Source organism: Rhinolophus hipposideros (genome assembly GCF_964194185.1).
Source record: "Rhinolophus hipposideros genome assembly, chromosome: 9".
Taxonomy (NCBI): domain Eukaryota; kingdom Metazoa; phylum Chordata; class Mammalia; order Chiroptera; family Rhinolophidae; genus Rhinolophus; species Rhinolophus hipposideros.
The window spans coordinates 64,505,260-64,526,143 of NC_138055.1; the positions used below are offsets into that span (position 1 = coordinate 64,505,260).

Consider the following 20,884-nt stretch of genomic DNA (forward strand, 5'->3'; position numbering starts at 1 on the left):
AGATACTTTGGAATACAAAAGTGTTAAAAATTGTCTGGGGCTATTTAAACAACAGTTGCTCAAATTGTTCAATCCCCCAAAATGATTGCTCTTGCCTTTGCCAAGCCAATTGAAGACAAAAGTGGGTTTTAGGCTTAGATTATCTACTGATGGTTTACACCATCTTAATGAGCTAGTGCGTGGTGAACCCAGACTTTAACTTGATTAAGAGTGTGCATATGCATAAATGTAAGACTGAATGGAAAGCAGTTTCCCAAGGACCTAGGCTAGTCTAGATGCCACCCTGAAATAGCCGTTTGTTGAGAGGACCCACTTCTACTGCCATAGGCTCTTCCTCTTTCCATTTGCTTGAGTCAGAAGAGTTGGTTTACTACAGCAGGATAGAGAAGAAATAATTAATTTGTGTTTGCACTTTTTTGTGAATCTGGCTAAGTTAACTCTTTACTAAAGACTACACTCAAATGAGTCTTGAGGAAGCAACACTAAGAACTTATCCTCAAAGTCTCAACACATCAAAACTTGCCCATTATGTGGCATATGCCTTTAAGAATACCTATTTCTTCATCTCTGAAATGGAGGAAAGACTATAATAATTTGGTTTGGGAAAAACAAAAAGAAAAATGTGTCAGCAGTTGAAAAACCTGGGTTCTGACCCTGATGCCCCCACCACTCCTACTGTGGCTCTGGTAGGACTGCCACTTTGCTCTTTTCATCTCACTGTTCTCATTTATGAAGTAAGTTTGCCCTGGATATTAGGAGGATAACCAGAGAGCTGAACAATCATATAAACATAAAGAGCTCCTCTGAAAAGTTCACTTTGTGACATGAAGTATTCCAGGTGGTACGAACAGGACTGAGGTGATCATGATTGTGGTCTGGTCAAAGCTCTTACCTGGTGCTGAAAGCAGTAACTGCACAGGCTCTCGAGCCAGAGTATTCGTCTTGCCACATTTTAACTGTGTGACCTCGCTTCAGTTTCCTCATCTCTAAAATGGGACTAAGAATCGTCCTGGGATGATGGTGAATATTACATTAGTTCACATGGGTAAAGCTCTCAGACTCTCTAGATATACAAGTGTCTTATATAAGAATTAGCTATTATTTTGAGGATACTCAGGCAGCTAAAGTGTTACCACGGGCATCATTACTCTTTGGGAGGGCCCCTTAGCTTTAGACCCCTGCTGCATTCTTTCTGTCTAACCCAGGTCTTGGAAACCCCCAGAACCAGTCACTTGAGCATCTTTGGGTTTACCTGATGAGCAGGGCCATACTGCATCGAACTCTTCTGATCTTTCCTTATATCAGACCTGTATCTGAGGGAGACCCAAAGTTGTATCCCTGGACTTGGCTTTCATCCCTATAGATGGTCCAAGTCAGAGGGTCCAAAGATGCAGGACTGGCTCATACCTCCAAGGTATATGGGACCTCAGTGCCCAGGGCTGCCTGGTGGGCTGGAGCATGGATCATTCCAGATCCTGTTGGGTGCCTGAATGTCCTTCTCCTTCATCTCTTCATAATACTTCTTTAAAAGCAAGATAATGAAAGGAGGGTCTTCATGTTTTTGCATTTTCTTTTAATGGCATGCATCCTTTGGTTTAAATTTAAACATTTTGTGCACAGTATCAGTCAGAAGCCAGCACATGAATTCTCTCCACAGAGGAAACATCAGTTAATAAAACTGGGCTCCAGTACACACTATTTATTCATTTATAATACCTCATTGTCTCTCTGAGTGATGGATAAATCCTGTCTACAGGCCACTGGGAAAAGACCTAATAGGGGAATCTTTCTGGAGTCCAAGCTTTTATGACCTGTTATCTTTTACTTATGTCTTATTTTAGCTGATCATTTTAATGAGCTTGATTGCAAAATGCCTAGATAAGCAGCTTTAAGAATTGTGTATGCTTCTGAAACCCAAAGGTAGCCAGGAAAACATCTGGCCCTTCCATTACTTCTGGCCCTTCCATTACTTCTAGCTGCTCCTCACTTCAAAGGTTCCTCTCTTGGGCTCTATGGAGAGCATCGAGATAAACAGCACGTGCCTCTGGCTCCCTGTGGCATTGCCATTAGCTCATTCTGGAAACCACCTCCAAATTGGTCTTTTCTGTCTCTCCTCCCTCTCATTCTAGTCTCTCTAACACTCTGCAGCTAAATTTATCTACCTTCCTTGCTTAGCAGTTTCCTCAGATCAACTCACTGCTCAGAAATTTCCAGTAGTCCCTGTTTCCATCCATAGCAAGTGAAAATTCTGTCTGGCTTTCACTGAAGCCCATGACCGGGACGAGCCCCAGTCTCCTACTCGCCATCTTGTTTTCTGGTCCTCCTCAGTTCCCATCTCTAGTCTGGGAGCTGCTGCTTCTTCTGCGGTGCTCCTTCCCACTTCTCTGCCTTTGTTAGCTTTGTTCCCTTAGCTGGAGTGCTTTTTCTTCAGCTTAAGAGAAGTCTGCCCAGTTTTTGAGAACCAGATTAAAGTCCACCTTCTTCAGGAATCCTACTCTGACTCATTCCAACAAATACAGATTGTCCTAGCCCATTAGAATTATATGACATTTAGATTCCATGACCAACACTATATAGGATATGTATGTCCACTGTATCGGTCAGGATCTAATAGCGGAAAAGACAAAGCACAATGAGTTTAATTAAAGGACTATGTACAAGAGTATGGTTAGGGGGAAGGGAAATCAGCAGGGGAAAATGGAGCACCACAGAGCTAGCAACCGCAAAAAACTCTTGAATACCTCTAGGCTTGAAGGAGCAAGGAGACTAAATGGTGTTCAGAACTGCAAGCTATAGCTGCAGGAAAGGGCTACCGACAGGAGCTGAGATCTCCGGTCAAGGACCATGGCTGATCTGTGGCAAGCTGGCCTGGGAGGAGCCAGGGAGATAAACAGCCTGACCTAGTTGTTCTCGAGACCTTGGGTCTCTTGCCAGGACCTTTCATTGGCTAAATCCAACTGGAAGCTAGTGGGCAAGGGAGCCCACTGATGCTGTCTGTAAAGCCTTCTGTGGCACAGAGCAGGATGGAAAAGAGTGGATCTGAGGGAGCAACAGGAAAATGGACAGGTCACCAACTCTCTAGTGGTGTAAAATCTTTTCTTATTTCCACACCACCAGTGTCCACAGAGGCAAATGCATTATCTAGTGGCCATTTGATTATGATATCCATGCCCCATTTATCTGAGAAGGTTACAGTCATTGACTTCAGGTCATAAAGTTCATGTCCTTCTCTGGATGGTTCTGGACCTTGATAATGGACACATGCAAGGTACCATCCGTAAATGGTGTTCTCCTGAGGAAGGTAGGCCCAACTTAGCCCCAGGTCTATGTTACCCAAAATGAGTCAGTTCCTTAGTAATGAAATATCCTAGTTGCTTTAAAACACCTTGCAACTTGTTTTTACATTGCCACAGCTGGTAAAGTTTCAGAGAATTCTTAAACTGTCATCCATAGCCCTAACCTTGTAAGGATAGCAGTACCACCTCTCTCTCTGCCACTCCAAGTTTCTTTTATTCTGAACTGCTTACACTTCTCCCAGAATACGCTGTTCTTTTTTACACTTTGGTGCCTCTGCTCATCATGTTCTGCCTAGAATGTCCTAGCCTGGCTTGTCTGACTGGCAAACTCCCAGGCATCTTTCAAACCACAGTACCTTTGAAGCCTGGCACCTCTTTAGAGCTCATCACTGCCTCCTGTGTGCCACCATTGTGCCTCCTGGATGCCTTGATTTCTGCCCCATCCCATCATTAAATGTCTTGTCTTCCTTACTGGATTGTGAACCTCTTAATACAATGATCAGAGCCAGGGATTATTTATTTAATGTGTAGCCCCAGTACTAATAGCGTCAAAAAATATGTTAGATGCTTACTGTTTATTGCTTAATTGAAGAACAAAATCCTAATAGATTGGGAGACTGAAGCCTAGCCCACTACATCTGGTGATTCATCCTATCCCCTAGGCCTAACACATACTAAATGCTTTGTAAATGTTTCTTGGATAAAGAGATTAAATGAGTAAATGTGGTTTGAAACCAACAATTTTCTTGTTCATTTGGGATTTTCTCTGTGATGAATACTTTTCCAATCAAAAATCAACTTCCTTCCACAAGGCCCCATTCTGAGTTCTCCAAAGTTTCTTTCTTTCCAATTCTGCCACATCCTGCCTACTTAGTTGTAATTTGAATCTGGATTTTACAAACACACAGAACAGATGGAGTTATACAACGGGCAAGAACCAAAGAGCACTCTTACTAATTGGGTGGAGCCCCCTGAGTAGGTTACTATTTAACATCAATACAATTCTGGTCCAGTCATGTGTTGTGAAGATTAAACATGATAATATTTGTGAAAGGGTTTTATAAAGAGGTAAATGTACAGTATAATTAATAATGATGCATTGGAATAATAAAGTTTGAGGGTAATAACTCCTAGAATTTATCCAGTTCGTTCTCCTTGGAAGCTTAGGTAGTGCGTTTGTACATCTTTCCATTTGACATTAATTCAGGTTGAGGCCATCAATATTTAACAGAATGAGAGAAATCCAAGTAATTATAAATGCTAATTTTAAAATGCATCTTTTTTCTTTGATTAAAGTTAATGACTCCTTGTGTCCCTTTGTAAAAAGAAAGTCATTTCTTCTTGTCCTCATGTTTAATATGTAGTCACATAAGTAATTTGGATTTCACAAACTATGACGTCAGTAGTTAGCATTTTTCTTATTCATAAAAAGACAGTAGCATATTTAGCTTGTGGAAGTATTGTAAAAATAATTTAAGTGAAAGAGGTCATATTATATTAAAATTAAATTTTTGCTTCAATTCTTTTATTTGAACATCAGTTGTATGGAGTACTAATTTAAAAAAGGAAAATGGTATGAAAATAATTTTTGAATGGGAAAGAAGGAAAAGATGTGCTAGGTTCTTAAAAACGAAGGTGGCATAATTGAAAGCATAGTGAAATTAGACCGACAGTCAAGAAATGGGCTCTACATTCATCTCTGCTACTAAGTAGACCCTTTTCTTTTAGTTAATTCTGAACACCGTGTTTCCCCAAATGAATTTGAATGGGATAGTCCCTGATGATAAGCAAAGGGGAATATTTCTGGGGCCAAATCAGGTCATCAGTCTTCTAAAGGCATATTGTTGAATTGATTATTTCAGTGTGATTCTACTTTATTGGGGAAGGTACCTAAGTTTTTGGAGGGACATACTACTAGGCAAAATTTTACTCTGCCATTTTCCTTCTGCCAATGCCCCTTATCCTTAACGCCCCTGTAGGAGACTCTGAGAGGGTCACACTTGACATTGGAAATACTCCGTTTTTGACACTTGGACAAACAAAGCTACGGGTGATCTCTCTGGGAGGCAGAGAGGCTATAACAATTTGCAAACAGTGTGGGCTATAGGACTCTGCAGGAGGCGGCCTCCTTCTGATCTGAATCTGCACTAGCTCAGGTCTGCCAACTTGGTCCAGCCAGGGGCCCACAGATATCCCAGGTAAAGCATAGTAGACCCAGGTCTATAGAACTTCAGAAACCTGGCATGTCTCGGGAAGAAAGTGCACGGTATAACTTTTTCTGCCCAGTCATCAGGAATTGCTCTCTTCCCCACCCCAGCTGTTGAAATGACAAACTCTGTGTGACCTTTGGACAAAGGCATATACCCCACACACGACAGGGTACAGGTGTGAGATGGGCAAACAGTTTTTCAGTCTGCAAGGGAAAGAAAAGCTGTAAACAGCAAACTAAAAGGGCAGGGGAATTCTTCATGTGTCTTAGAAAGGAAGGCAAGAGAGACATGTCTGGCGGTGAGAGGAATTAAAGGTGTCACTGTCTCAGGGCTGCGCTTAAAGGAAGGTGTGTTTCTCCCAGTGGCCGCGCAGGGTAAAGGCTCGGAGTTGTAAGGAAATGGGAGGTGTTTCTGATGTTTATTTTTGCCTAGCAACCCACAGCCAACTGCTTCCCCAGCAGCCCTCCACACGCGCTTCTCAGCCTCCCCTTGTCCTAGCGACTGGAAAGCGGTCACTTGGTGTCAGTAAATCGGGGAGGGTTTGTGTGGTAGAGGTGAAGGTGGGAGTGCAACCCCCTCCTTCGCCCACGCTTGAGGCTCACCAGGCTAAACTGCGGCCTTCAAGCGGGCTTCACTTACCGAGGTGACCCTCGCACAACTAAATGATTTACACGATAAATTGAGGGAGAGGGAGTGGTTAAGCCACTGGGACCGGGAAGGGGGGCAGTATTGTTTGTGAGCAGCCATTAAGTCCGAAAGCTGAAAATGCGTTTGTATTTGGGGGCGCGCATGGGAGGGGAGGGGTCTCTGCAGCAATTTCGGTAGGAGGGAAGCAGCAGTAGATTGCGCTGTTGGGAAGGAGGGGTGCTGCAGGGGTTGGGGAGGCCGAGGAGGAGGAAAAGGTCGTTAGTAGGGGAGCTAAGGGGAGCAAGGCAGATGGCCGTAGGGGTAGGCGGAGGGTGAGGCGAGGCCGCCGAGTTTTCCCGGGAGTGGAGGGGTGCCCGTGCAGATGACTCGGTTGGGGGAGGGACTCCTGTGGGTGGCGGGGTGTGGGTGGGGGTGGGGTGTACCAGAGTCTGTGTGGCTAGGCTGGGGGGGAGTCCGGGGCGGGGCCTGCACCCGCGCTGGCCGGGAGGAGCGGGAGCGGGGGCGGGGCTGCCCTCCTCGGCCGCGATGCGCGCGGGTGCCTGTGCGAGTGTGCGCAGGGGCGCGCGCGCGGGCCCGGGAGTAGGCTCCCAAGCGAGTCTGTCCCCGCGGCTCAGCCTGCTTCCCCGCGCCCAATGTGAGGGAACCGGGTAGGCCAGCGGCGCAGGGGAGGGCGAGGCATGTGCACGGGCCGGGGGGTGCTGCAGCCGCCCGAGGAAGAGGAGGACGGCGGCGGCGAGGAGAGCAGGGGGCTCGCGGCAGCGGGCGCGGGCCGAGGGGATGCAGCGGACTGTGTGTGTCTGGCAGTAGCTGACGCGAGGCGGCGAGGAGGCGCCGGAGATCCGCGAGAGGGGCGACCAGGAGGCGGCGGCGGCGGTGGCCGCGAGAAGTAGCAGGACGGGCGGCGGCGGCGGAGACAGCAGCCCTGAAATGCATTTTCCTCTCCAGCGGCCATGTTAACCAGGAAACCTTCGGCCGCCGCTCCCGCCGCCTACCCGACGGGTAAGGAAGGCCGGGCCGCCCCCGCCGCCTCTGCACTGCCCGGGAGCCAGCCCTCGTGGCGCGGGCGCCGGCTGCCTACGGGACCTTGAACAAAGTCTGCCCTGCGGCGGGACTCCCGGGCGGACGGCGCGCCCTGGCCTGGGCTCCACTCATTGTTGCACGCGGGCCCCAAGGCTGCTCCGAGCGGAGCCCTCCGACCCTGCCCAGTGGGCAGGGTCCCTCCCGGGCCTCCCCCGCCCGCGGCTTGGAGAGGCGGTGGCGCCCTCGTCGGCATTCCACCCGGCCCGGGCCTGCGGCCGTCTGCAACGTGGACCGCCCAACCTGACTCCCCGCGGGGTCGCGAACTGGCGCACCCAGGCCCGACTTAACTTTGCAGCCTCTCTAGCCCTGCCCGTGGGTGCGCGCTGGGGTTCCTTGTCCTGGGCGCCCCTTCACTTCCCCGGACGCCCATTTTTACTGTCCCTGTCTCTTCCCCAGAAGAGCGGGGATCTCTGCCCAGAGGGGTGGGGCGGAGCCATGGGGTCTGGGTGACTTTCTCCCCCCTGACCCTCTTTTGTCTCCTCCCGCGCGTGGTTCCCAGGCCGAGGAGGGGACAGCGCCGTTCGTCAGCTTCAGGCTTCCCCGGGGCTCGGAGCGGGGGCTCCCCGGACTGGAGTGGGGACCGGCCCGCCTTCCCCCATCGCCCTGCCGCCCCTTCGGGCCAGCAACGCTGCTGCCGCAGCCCACACGGTGAGACCCAGCCCGAGGGGAAGGGGTGCGGGAGGGGCCCGGGGCGTAATCGCCTGGACTCGCGGGGTTCTGACGCCCGCAGAAGAAAGGTCGAAGTGCGAGTGTCTCCACGCCCCTGGCCAGTGGCCTGTCTTGGACGCCGCCCTCTGTAACTTGGGCGAGCCCAAAGCTGCAGCCACAAAGGAAGATGCGTGGCGTGGGCCCCTCACTTCCCCTTCAGAGGCCACCCACCCCTGCGCTCCTCTTCCTCCTAACTTCCTCCTTGCCTCTTCTCTCGTTTTTTGTCCTTGCTTCCCAGACCGCCTTTCCCTGACCGGGTAAACATCCTCCCTCCCCCCACGTTGGATAGTGAGTATTTATAGAAACAGATATGTGTTAGGGGACAGCCAGGCCGCCCTGCCCGGAAAATCGATCCCCAAAGAGCCTCCCAGACCTGGCTCCAGCCAGCAGGGAGCACCACCAATTGTCCCCCGCGTGTGGAAGCATGTTTTATGAGTGCTACAGGTTTGAGCACAGCAGAAATTGTAATTAACATTCACAAAAATAAGGCACGGCAGCAGTCAGAACAACAAGCCACCCTGTAGGATTCTGCAGGTGGATAGTATTCAAAAGGAAAGGGCCAGCTTTGCTTTGGGGGTAGGAAGGGAATGCTACCTGATAGGCGCTGGGGTCCCTCAGAGAGCCTAGAGGGAGGGGAGAGCCCAGCGGGACTGGTGGCTGCAGAGATTGGCCAGCTGGATTTGACTTCAGTGTGTACCTTTTGCTCAGCTCCCAGAGATGGCCCTTGGATGGTAACTGCCAGCCTAGAGGAGTTGTGCACAGGATGAGGTGATGCTTTCCGGGGTCTTATTTCCAGTTGGGTCTTACAGAGGAACTGCCTAAGATAGTTCTACATGAGGGATGCTTGCGACGGATTTTATTTTGTTTCTAAGTGAAAGTTGAGTTCTTGTAGAAAAGGCCGTTTCTAGCCTACAGAGGAGCAGCTCCGAGAGTAATGCATTATGGAGAAACTTGTTTATCAGGGGACAGTTTGTGAAAAGACGGCTGGAGTGGAGAGTCTTCTCTGAGACCCGGAAAAATGTGTACAAATTTTATAGGAAAACGTTTCATCGTTAATCTTTCCTGCCTCCCTCCCTTTTTCTCCCTGACACATCTAGACCCAGGGGCTAAACATTCACAATACAGAAGTTAACTGATCTGTGTTGGACTGTTGATGGTGGAAGAGAATCTGTCAGTAGGCTAGTTGATTGCTTATGTTATGCTGGAATGATCTGGTCACAATGATGTTTTAGTTGAGGTCTTGCCATTGGTTTTAAGGGTTTGGGTTTATCTGTTTGGAATTGCCTGACAATTTGGAAAATACAACATCCAGTTCTTTCCGTGTCTGGATGTAATCACATGACCTGGTGTGACCTGGGGGAAAAATACTTGGTTTGTATCTGGGTTCCAGTTTTATATGGATGGGCTCTGCTTGATCAGAGCCTCTTTACAATTGAAATATGTAATGAGATTGGAGAAACTGAAAGGTGTCTCCTGGAGGAATAGAATAGCCAGTGGTGGACCGGAAATGAAAAGATGTGAGGGTGCTTCTCAGGAACGCTAATGATGGATGTATTTTGCTGTGGTATCTGCCTGATTTACCTGGTTTTAATTTACCTATAAATTTCAGTGTGCTGTTGCTCATTGGTTTTGAAAGTGTGGTTTGAAAGTGTTGTTTAGTTTTGATTTTATTCGCACAACATTGCAGCTTTCCTAGAACAGGGAAGTGTAAAAGGACCACAGCATGTATCTGGTTCTACTCCTTCATTTTACCAGTGAGGAAACAGACAAGTTAACTGGTTTGGTCAAGCTTCCGTAGCCAATTCATATCAAGCCCAGAATTGACACTGCTAATTCTAGAGGAAATTGTATTAGTTTCATTACAAATACAAGAACCTTTGTGGGTCCACATTCCCGTAAGTCTTTCAGGTTTTTATAAGTTTTTAGTTCCATACCAATTGTACCTGGGAAGAGCTATTTCAGAATGAGTGGAGGAAAGAGCACTAATGAAAGGAAAATGATTTCATTATAGGAGCCTGCTCATATGTTCCCTTGTAAATGATGTTGTAGGTGGATAAATATATGATTATGAAGATTATGAACTTTGGAATTTTCTAGTTCATGATATAGGGAACACAAGGGTGTTCCCTATATCCATAGATATGTTAGTATACATTTAGTCATTTTGTTCATCTGTTTGTCCTAAAAGTGTACCCAATAACTATCTTCATTCCTACTAGTTTTTTTTCTTTTAATGTTGTATGGCAGATGTTAATATACTTATTTTTTAATTCCCAAATATTAGTATTGTATCACTTAATGTTTAAAGCACTCTTCAGCTACCAGTTTTACCTTTGTGAAATAATTGGAATTAAAGAAGAATGAATAGTCCCATTAAAAATAGTACAATTTTGAGGAAGAAAAAGTAGACATTCGACTCAGGACCACACAGACCATCAGTATGTTTGAGGAGGAGCTAAAATTTCAATCCTTTTGGATTCAATTCTATTCCTACAACACTACAACATTTCATCTGTAAGATGACTTCAGAGAAGTTTTAAAACACCCCGAAATGTTAGCACAGTGAAATATCTGCTGCTTTCCATTTTATTATTGGAAGAAACTAAAACTACCAAACTGATTAGACGATTGTTCTTACATCATTTTTAATAAAATATTGCATGGTCAGAGAAGGCTTCTATAGGTTTCTCCATTTTAACCTATGCATTGTAGGCATCTAACCATTGCATTTCTTCCCTTCCGTGCATAACCTCAGATGTGACAGACACTGTGCTGGGTAGGCCTTGGCAACAGGAATAACTTCTGTCTCAGACTTCAAGAGGCGCAGTAACAGTGAGAGGCTGTTAGTATCCTTCAGTGTATGATGTAGTCGTCGTGTAGGTACTCTGGAAGTGTTTTGGCTTTTCTAGGGTGCCCCCCCCCTTTACACAGATTAGTTAATTTTGCTTCTGAGTTTGGGTTAGAGTCCTACAGTTTTTGAGACTCAAAGTCCTTCACTGGAGCCTCTCAAGTGAACCTCCTTAACATAGGGAAAGTTTTTAAGATACCACACATCACTTTTAGGTGTTTGATTGATGTGTGGGCTACAGGTACTTTTAACTGTTGTCGCCTGCCTCCAAATCTCCACGGATGCCCTGCAAGCCTAACATCTTGTGACTTGGGTCACTGGGGATGACTCCCAATTCCCTGGGCCTTCACTTCATGTTTTCTTAAGAAGGTACCAAGGTACTGCTCAAGAATAACTCAGACAGGTGAGAGTTAACAAGGATTTACTGACATACACTTTTCCATTCAACAGATATTTATCAGGTGCTTACTGTCTGTTTGGGTTTATGTTAATAAAGACTTAAAAAGATAAGGTACCCTGCCCCAGAATTGCTTACACTGCTTACAGCCAGGTGCCTACCTCAGGTGTTAAAACAATTACAGTAAAATGAAATAAGTATTACAATACCAGGGGTACCAAAAAAAATGTATACACATGATTTGTATTCATCTTTTGTTATTGGTATATATTGAGTATTACAATTTTAATACAGTTTTTTCCTTTCTTAGTATGTGTATACATTTTTTTTTTGGCACCCTATCTATATCAGCACAGTGGAAGGGAAAGGGAAAGTTTCATAGAGATGGTGAGAGTTGAACTGGACATTGAAGGGTGACTAGCAGTTTACCATGAAAACATGGTTAGAAAGGAGAGTCCACACAGCATTTGGGAAGGACAATAATAATAGCTCTGCTTTACTTATATTACTATACTAAGCACTTCATACATTGTACCTTATTTAATCCTCCTAAGAGCCCTAATGAGGTATCTTTGTTACCTTCTTTTTACAGATAAGGACACTGGTGCAGAGAGATTAAACACATTGCCCAAGGTCACACCAGTAGCAAGTGGTGTAGCTGGGATTCTTTTCTCATGTGTCTAATTGAAAATCCCTGGACTCCTAACCATTATGAGACATTAACCTCGTGCAAAGCAGAGGAGCACAAAAGAGCATGGTGTTTCCATAGGTCTTGGGGAATCCAGCTTTGTTACTCTCGAAGAGAACAGTGAAAGTTGTAGATGTCATTGGAAGGATTCAGGTCATTTAGGCTCTATGTTTTTAGAATCTGGTGTTCTTGCCTGTGAGTTCTTGTGTTATCTGTGGCAATGGGTGCAGTTGTAGGCTTTGAGCAAGTGCAAGGGCAGAGTCAGAGTGATACTTGGGAATAGTAACTCTAGAAGAACTAGGAAGAGAAGGGATTAGAGGAATTCTAGACTTAGAACTCAGGTACATGTCAGGAGGCTGCTTTAGTCGTCCCAATGAAAGACAACAGGAGTGTGAGGAGAGGCAGTGTGTGATAGATAGACATGATGCAGCTTAATGATGGCTTGGAAAGGTGAGGGAGACATGGAAAAGGATAGCCAGGGCTAAAGCTTGAGTGACTATGTGGGGCTGAAGCCTCGTGTTTACCAGAAATTGAAGGTTAAAGGAGGTGGAAACTGTTTTGGTAGAAGCATCATGAGTTGAGTTTGAGTTGCCTGTGGGAAAGGCAGCTGATCTGTGGTTAGACGCATAAGCCTTGAGCTCTGTAGACATAGATTGGGTAGGTCTGAGCTAGAGGTGTAGATGTGGCAGACGTCAGCCTGTGGGTGGTTGCAGAAGCCCTGGCTCTGGTCACGATCAACCAGGTTATGGGAGTGAGAAGCCACAAGAGTGGAGGCTTGAACCCCATGGAACCCTTGAACCCACCTACGGGTAGGTGAATTAATGGTTAACCCTGTGGAAGATTCCAAGAGAAGACTGGAAAGGTAGGAAGTGCTTAAGTTAATTGGCAAGCACTCTTTAGTATTAGTCACTGAGCTTTTGTGATTGTACTTTAAATTATGCAAAACGTTAAAATTGCTGTTGTAAAAATTGAAGTCAGTTTCAGACACTCAGGAAGTTTTTCTTTGCTATCTTTTTAGGAATTCCTAAAGCCCCAAGGTTAATTCTGTCCCTAATAAAACCTCATGCTTTTTATAGCATGTATACTGGTAATACTGTGTTTCCCCGAAAATAAGGCCAGGTCTTATACCATATTTCCCTGGAAATAATACCGGGTCTTGTATTAATTTTTGCTCCAAAAGATGCATTAGGGCATATTTTCAGGGGATGTCTTATTTTTTCATGTACAGCAATCTATAGTTATTCAAATACAGTCATGTCATCTTCTGGGACATCGTCATCACATACTAAATTTGTCCGTCTGGCTGACAATCTTAACTGGGGCTTATTTTGGGGGTAGGTCATATTTTCAGGGAAACACAGTATAGGTTTTTCTTCTGAAATTTCTCCATGCTGCCCTGAAGAGTATGGTTCTATAGGAGAGATTTATTTCTAATTTCAGGTCCTTTTATTCCCTGTTGCTTGAAAGACCACAGTGGGGAGGAAGGGTGCAGAGAGCGAGGCTTGGGAACAAAAGCAGGGGACAAGCCTGCCTGTACTACTTTTATAGATACCCAAGACTTTCCTAATTCGTTTTTATGGACTCTTCTGCTTGTGGCATAGAACAAGGATAAAATAACCTGCCAAGCTACCCTTACAGAGGGTAAGTTCACTTAGCTTGGACTGTCGTCTATGAATTTAATAAAGAGGTTCAACTAGAAGTCTTCCAGAAATCTGTCTGAGAAATAAAATCCCTCAATCTACGAAATGACACCTCAGATAATGCCCGAGTACTGTACAGTGTTGTACGTGGCTTTAGAAGAATGCAGAGCGAAACCCCTCAGATAGTCAGTGTGCATGCCATGTATCAGTTAAAGAAAATTGGAAGGTCTTGGTCTGCTGGTAAGAAGCTCTTGGAATTTCATTTTATAATCTAGGTGGTCCCAAACCACTTCCTGAATTATTATATTACATATGCAGAGCACGCCTGTGCTTTTAGTTGTATATAAAGCCCAAAAGGTAGGGTTTAGGAGGCGATTATAGAAAAAATACAGATGGCAAAGGACTTCAGCTTGTTGGCTGAGGGCAGAGACTGCCACCTCTGTGGCTAGACCTCAGCTGACGTTGGTGGAATGAATGAGAAGGATTGTGAATGATAAATTGATCTTTAAGATTTCATATAAAAATCACCTAAAGGGATGCTTTAAGATTTGTGGGCAGTTGTCTAAGGTAGCAAGAATTCCTGACTGGGAGGGGAGCCTGGCTGTGAGTCCTCTCCCGCCCTTCACCTCTTTGCAATAATAATGCAAAAAGAAAGAAATCCCACACAGATTCTCAGTAGAAGGCTGGGGGTGGAGTGGGGCCTGATTTTCATGGTCAGTTTTGTTTACACAGGAATGTTCAGGGATGGCATGCGTGCCTGAAAATAGAAATTGCTACTTTGTATTCCTTGCTGGAAACCTAAGTATCCCAGCAGCCCAGAGAAATACATGTCTTAAGAGAGCTGAGCCATTGACCAAAGGAAGGCCCAAAAGAGTGTGACGGTTGGTTTGTTGGGCTGAATGGCCTTAAATGGTCATCACAGTCAGTGAAGCCCAGAAACTTTTAAAAATAGGTTAGGGTTTACAAGATGCTGCAATGCGTATCTACATGGGAATCTCTCAAGCCCCAAAGTTCATTTTTCTTTGCCCCTGGGTCATGCATTTTCTTAGGTGTAATCAGTTAGATTTCCCAGTAATGACGATCGAGAATGAAGATTCCAGTGGTTGCAAACTAGAGCTAGCTAAACATGGAGAAAGTAGTCAATAAGTGAGTCATGGTCCCTGCCCTCATGGTACTAAAGAAGTTACTAGGTGAAGTGTGAAAGGTGCTATGACCTGGGGGAGGTGGAGCCAGTGTAGAGTCTATGGGTTCATGCTTTTTCTGCGTCGTATTTCGTTTTGATGTCAAGTATGGATTGAGTGGAATGCCTGTGGTGTGCCAGACCTTGGGCTAAGTGTTAGGTGTAGAATGAACAAGGATAGGCTGCCTGTACAGGGAACTTACTCGAAAGACCCTGAGTGTGTGCAGCAAACTGCTCGTCTGCTAGGTGTGACATGTATAGGGTCCTTTTTTCAGGTCCCACGTTTTTTTGTAGCTTTCCCCAGCCCAGGAACTTCCTTTTCCTTGATGTTGTCAGAGGCTGTCAGCATGCTATCCACTATCCCCGACAGGACGTTCTTGAGGTCCCCCTGGGGCGTCCTCTTTCTATCTCGTCAACCCGATTCCGGCTGTCAATTCCCAGCACACGGGATTCTGTAAAGGCGGGGTTGGGGCTGACTTATAAAATCCTCTGTTTGAAGAGGACAGCCCTGTTCCGCGCCACTCACGTTTTTCCTCTGAATTCCAGATTGGCGGCAGTAAGCACACCATGAATGATCACCTGCATGTCGGCAGCCACGGCCGTGGGCAGGTGCAGGTGCAGCAGCTGTTTGAGGATAACAGCAACAAGCGGACAGTGCTCACGACACAACCGAATGGGCTTACAGCGGTGGGCAAGACGGGCTTGCCGGTGGTGCCAGAGCGGCAGCTAGAGAGCATCCATCGACGGCAGGGGAGCTCTACCTCTCTGAAGTCTATGGAAGGCGTGGGGAAGGTGAAAGCCGCCCCCATGACACCCGAACAAGCGATGAAGCAATACATGCAGAAGCTGACCACCTTTGAACACCATGAGATTTTCAGCTACCCTGAAATATACTTCCTGGGTCCAAATGCGAAGAAGCGCCAGGGCATGACGGGTGGGCCCAACAATGGTGGCTATGACGATGACCAGGGGTCGTACGTGCAGGTGCCCCATGATCATGTGGCTTACCGGTATGAGGTCCTCAAGGTCATTGGGAAGGGCAGCTTTGGGCAGGTGGTCAAGGCCTATGACCACAAAGTGCATCAGCACGTGGCCCTGAAGATGGTGCGGAACGAGAAGCGCTTCCACCGGCAAGCGGCGGAGGAGATCCGGATCCTGGAGCATCTGCGCAAGCAGGACAAGGACAACGCCATGAACGTCATCCACATGCTGGAGAACTTCACCTTCCGCAACCACATCTGCATGACGTTCGAGCTGCTGAGCATGAACCTCTACGAGCTCATCAAGAAGAATAAGTTCCAGGGCTTCAGCCTGCCTTTGGTTCGCAAGTTTGCCCACTCCATCCTGCAGTGCTTGGATGCTTTGCACAAGAACAGAATCATTCACTGTGACCTTAAGCCCGAGAACATCTTACTGAAGCAGCAGGGTAGGAGCGGTATCAAAGTGATCGATTTCGGCTCCAGTTGTTACGAGCATCAGCGCGTCTACACGTACATCCAGTCCCGTTTTTACCGGGCTCCGGAAGTGATCCTGGGCGCCAGGTACGGCATGCCCATCGATATGTGGAGCCTGGGCTGCATTTTAGCGGAGCTCCTGACCGGGTACCCCCTCTTGCCTGGGGAAGATGAAGGCGACCAGCTGGCCTGTATGATTGAACTGTTGGGCATGCCCTCCCAGAAACTGCTGGATGCGTCCAAACGAGCCAAAAATTTTGTGAGCTCCAAGGGTTATCCCCGTTACTGCACTGTCACGACTCTGTCAGACGGCTCCGTGGTTCTCAATGGAGGCCGTTCCCGGAGGGGGAAACTGAGGGGCCCACCAGAGAGCAGAGAGTGGGGGAACGCACTGAAGGGCTGTGACGATCCCCTTTTCCTCGACTTCTTGAAACAGTGTTTAGAATGGGATCCTGTGGTCCGCATGACCCCTGGCCAGGCTTTGCGGCACCCCTGGCTGAGGAGGCGGTTGCCAAAGCCGCCCGCGGGGGAGAAGACGGCAGTGAAAAGGATAACCGAGAGCACTGGTGCTATCACTTCCATTTCCAAGTTACCTCCACCTTCCAGCTCCGCTTCCAAACTGAGGACTAATTTGGCACAGATGACAGATGCCAATGGGAATATTCAGCAGAGGACAGTCTTGCCAAAACTTGTTAGCTGAGCTGAGTCCCCCCAATGCTGATAATCTGAAAGATACGATGTTGCTGAGCCTTAGTGCAGTTGAAAAAGGAGTAGCTCAGACCTGTTTTTATTTGCTCAATAACACGACTCATTTGTATCTCTTCAGCACTTATTTTATTGTAAGAAAGTTGTTTTGTTTTTATAAAATACATGGGGACAATGCTTTAAGTTTTTTATACTTTCTGAAACTATTTGTGTTCTAAAAGTACGATGAGCCTTACTGTATTTAGTGTGGCAGAGTAATAAACATCAGTGGCAGGCCATTGATTACTTCATGACTGCCATGCATTTACAGATTGGTGTCAAAGACATTCACTATGTTTTTATGGTTCATAGTATATTTTCCCCACAGTGATTGCCCCCAAACACCCTCCCTTCTCTCTCCTTGCTCCAGGTTCTTGCACAGGTGTAGCATGTCCTTCTTCCGTTTTCCGTAGGTTTTCTGGGTGGTAGTTCTGGTGGGAGGAGAGTGGTCAGGACAAAAATGATATTCTAAGAAAAACTGCACCTTAGAGATTTTTCTTTTTCTAAAGTCGTGCTCAAACAAAATAAAATCCCCAAGGTTTAAGTGTCCAGTTAGCATTCTGACATTGTCAAAACTGGCCAAGCAGACCTGGTGGATAAATGGAAACGAGTGTGTTTCTCCAAATTTTCTCATATGATCGGCGAGCTGTTGTGTAAAGAAGCTTCATATTACAGAATTGGTCTTGCACCTAAATTTAGAAAAGTATTCCATGAACTGTTCCTCCCTTCTCTGCTTTTCTCCTTTCTGTTCCTCTTTTACCACACATCTGTTGCTTGCATTCAGTATTTTGTCCTCCCTTCAAATAGATATCCCAGACTGTTAATGCAGAAAAGAGACAGTTCAGCTGTGAATCTGACCATCGTTTCATATTCCAATTTATAAAAGAACAGCAGCCTAGCTACTTAAGGTGGGGATTTCCACAGTTCCAAAGAAGGTTTAACAGAGTAGCGTGAGTTCCCACTTTTCAGGTGCCACTGTAAGGTTCTCTTAGCCTGGGAGAGTTATCAACTCTTGCTTTTTTAAAAAGAGGGTTGAAAATCCATTCGATGAACAGAAATCGTGATGGCTGTTCAGTAAGGCCAATTTTTAACAACAAATTTAAGGAAGGAAAAGTTCAACCTCAAGTTAAATGGTTTGACTTGCTCTTTGCATCATTAGAACCACAGAAATTGCATTCCTCTATTTTATTTTACTTTCTTTTGGATTGCACTGATTGTTTTTTGTGAGAATGACACTTTACCTGGAAAAGTAACTGAGAGTTAAAGTAAAAGAATATTTTCTTCTCTGAATAATAATTATTTTCACAGTGGAAATTTCAGTATTTTATCACTAATGTATGAGCAGTGATATATATATATCAATTTCAGGGCACGTGGAAAAATGTTTTTTAGTATGTGCAATTTAATATAGAAAGATTGCTGCCTGTTTGGAAATAGGTTTGGGTAGTATAAATTAGGATAAATACTCTTTTATATGCACAGATAATATTGTATTGCCTGTAAATTGATTTACAAGTACTTAAAGCATGGTCCCCAGTGAGGCCAAGAAAGTTTCCGGTTAAGTTCTTTTAACATTAATCCAACAGTTTCTCTTACTTAAAAAGAAAAAAGTAGTTTTGAACAATACACTTTACTTAATGTTGAGGCTTTGTCAGTTGATGGTGGAGAAAAATGCTCAGGAAATATTATAGATATTTGCCAAAAAAACAGTGATGAGATTAGCTTATAGTTTATTAATAAGATAGTTGATATTTGTTTTACTTATTTAAGGGTGTTACCGAGAAATTGATTAATTTGTACTTCTGTATTTAGAACTGAGAGCTTCCCCCCTAGTCAAATTCTTTACCATATTGTACACATTTCCGTGTAATCTGTGGAAGTGCAATGTGTTGGTAATTTGCATTTAAATGATGCTCATGTGACGATACCCCCAGTCAGTGGCTGACAGAATTTAGATTATGTATTTATCATGAAGCTTTTGGCTTTGAGGCATAAGAAGAGTGAGACTTGGTATGATGACTTTGTAAAACCACAAGCCTCTTAATGATGGGTAGCTTCTTTACGTCATTAAAATAAACAACAACATAAAAGCTGTTTTCCCCTTGTCATGGTCCTCTTCCATATTCACTCACGTTCACATTTAGGTTTGAATATATGAACCTGAGCTTGCTATTAATAGGAATTCCCCTGTAAAATGATTATACATGTGAAAATTTATAAATGGACGAATACTACTTGTCTTTCCCTTACCACACAAAACTGGCTCTTAAGATGCCAACAATGCATTTGTGACTAGCTTTTTATTCACAAATGTAACCGGAAACTTTTAAGCCAAACTGTAATGTGCAGCACGATGGGGCTCCCCTTCTCCCCCAAAATACAGTGAAATTTCCTTTACTCACAAGAGCCGCCATGTTCAGTGTTTACTGATAGAGCTGCTTTTCAAAAATTCTAGCTTAATGTCAAAAAGAGAATAATGTTGCATTTTGGTGATTTTAAAACCTAACTTAATGAAGGGCTCTGATAGGCTGCTTTGAGTTGGCGTGGAAACAGTCCTTGGTCTCACAGGTTACCATTGCCTAGGGATGTCTGAGCTGTTTTCAGATTTAGGAATAGCACAGTGTCGTCCTGTCTTTGGTTGCAGTCTCCTCTGGCTCAGTTTCTTGCACCACCAGAGTGTGCGTTACCATTTACGTGTATTGCTACAACAGTGGAACAACAGAGTGATGAAAGACAGTATAGATTAACAGTAGAAGAGAAATTGTGCCCTTAGTGTTAACAAATGTGCCTTTTGTTCTGAATGCCATGTTGTAGGGCATGCATTTTTTTGGCCACTTTAACTCTTTGAATACTGGGCAGTAAGGCTGGAACCCACTTCTGCAAAGATACATCTGTCTTAAATATCCAGTTACTTCTGGGCCTTAACAGAAACCATAAGGCACGAATTATCATCAGGCACTGAAAAGGTAACCATTTGTTAGTTACACAGAGAATTCCTATGTTTAAGGGGTTAAAGATGGTCTTTGTTGTATCTTAACATCAGACTGATTTTTTTAAATGATATTTTTTTGTTATGCTAACACTAGACAAAAATCAACTGTATTTGTAAAAATTTACCTCAAACCATTTAATTTTATAGTGTGATTAATCCCAGGGCATTTGGTATGAACCAAAGTGCATTCCTTTTCTATGTGCCTGGCTCTAGTAAGGATGGCCAGGGGTTTTTACAATTTGGGTGCAAGGCACTTAAGCCACTTTTAAACTTAATGGGTGGTTGGGAGTCACGTTGAAGGACTCCATCAGAATGTTAGGAACATTTAGGCATCAGTAGCATTGGGCCATATTGGAATCTTAAACGTGTGAATTATTTTAAAGAGAGCATTCATTTTTATAATTTCTTTTCATCAAGAATATTTCTGGGAAGCAAAAGACTTAAAACAAAACTGATTTGGTTGGTAAAGGTTTTAATATTGCCCAACATGATATGGTAGCATTTTAAAAAAGTATTTGTGAACTCTTGTTTCTTAGGGGCTTGTACATCTCTCTGCTATGGACATATATAAAATTAATTGTAATTATACTCAGCTCAACTGCTACAGTTATGTCTAGGCAGTGGCTTGGGTTTTTAATCGAGCAACAACTTAGACACGTGACTGTAATATGCTGCAACTGTGTGTACTGAAAATATGTGAAAATGGTTGAATGTGGACTGTGTATATATGTATGTAAAAATTTCTGTGAGAAGCTGCTGTCGCCACTTAACATGAAAGATGTTCTAGTGGATTTTAATCCTAGTGGCCAGTTCTACGATACTGTATGTATTGTACAGCTGATGGCAGGAGTAAGACTGTTCAGTGAATATTTGTTAAATTTTATTGTCGTGGCCAGAGATAATTTCAGAATAAAATTTTAATGTCCTACCTTACTTTTTCTCCCCTTTTCTAACTATAATTTTACTCCTGATAATATTTCTGGTATTATTCTTTATCTA

The 20,884-nt window shown here is 44.8% G+C and overlaps 1 protein-coding gene across 2 annotated transcripts; it reads left to right on the forward strand.

Moving 5' to 3' along the window:
- The first annotated feature begins 6,678 nt into the window (after nt 1-6,678).
- Nucleotides 6,679-20,817, forward strand: DYRK2 (dual specificity tyrosine phosphorylation regulated kinase 2). 2 transcript variants are annotated; one of them, XM_081061039.1, is made up of 3 exons: nt 6,679-7,153; nt 7,734-7,882; nt 15,242-20,817. In XM_081061039.1, exons 1-3 carry the CDS (start codon nt 7,105-7,107, stop codon nt 16,847-16,849), a joined length of 1,806 nt encoding a protein of 601 aa, XP_080917165.1. In that variant the 5' UTR covers nt 6,679-7,104; the 3' UTR covers nt 16,850-20,817. The 2 variants fall into 2 exon arrangements, with proteins under 2 accessions (XP_080917165.1, XP_080917166.1); XM_081061040.1 differs by lacking the exons at nt 6,679-7,153; nt 7,734-7,882 and adding an exon at nt 11,468-12,737 and having other exon boundaries at nt 15,242-20,811.
- The last annotated feature ends 67 nt before the right edge of the window (nt 20,818-20,884 follow it).

Bases quoted from the DNA above. Each gene is read 5' to 3' on its own strand.
- DYRK2 (XM_081061039.1), top strand. From the start codon at position 7,105: ATGTTAACCAGGAAACCTTCGGCCGCCGCTCCCGCCGCCTACCCGACG. The intron at 7,154-7,733 runs GTAAGGAAGGCC...CGTGGTTCCCAG, and splicing joins TCCCGCCGCCTACCCGACGG to GCCGAGGAGGGGACAGCGCC. The intron at 7,883-15,241 runs GTGAGACCCAGC...TCTGAATTCCAG, and splicing joins CTGCTGCCGCAGCCCACACG to ATTGGCGGCAGTAAGCACAC.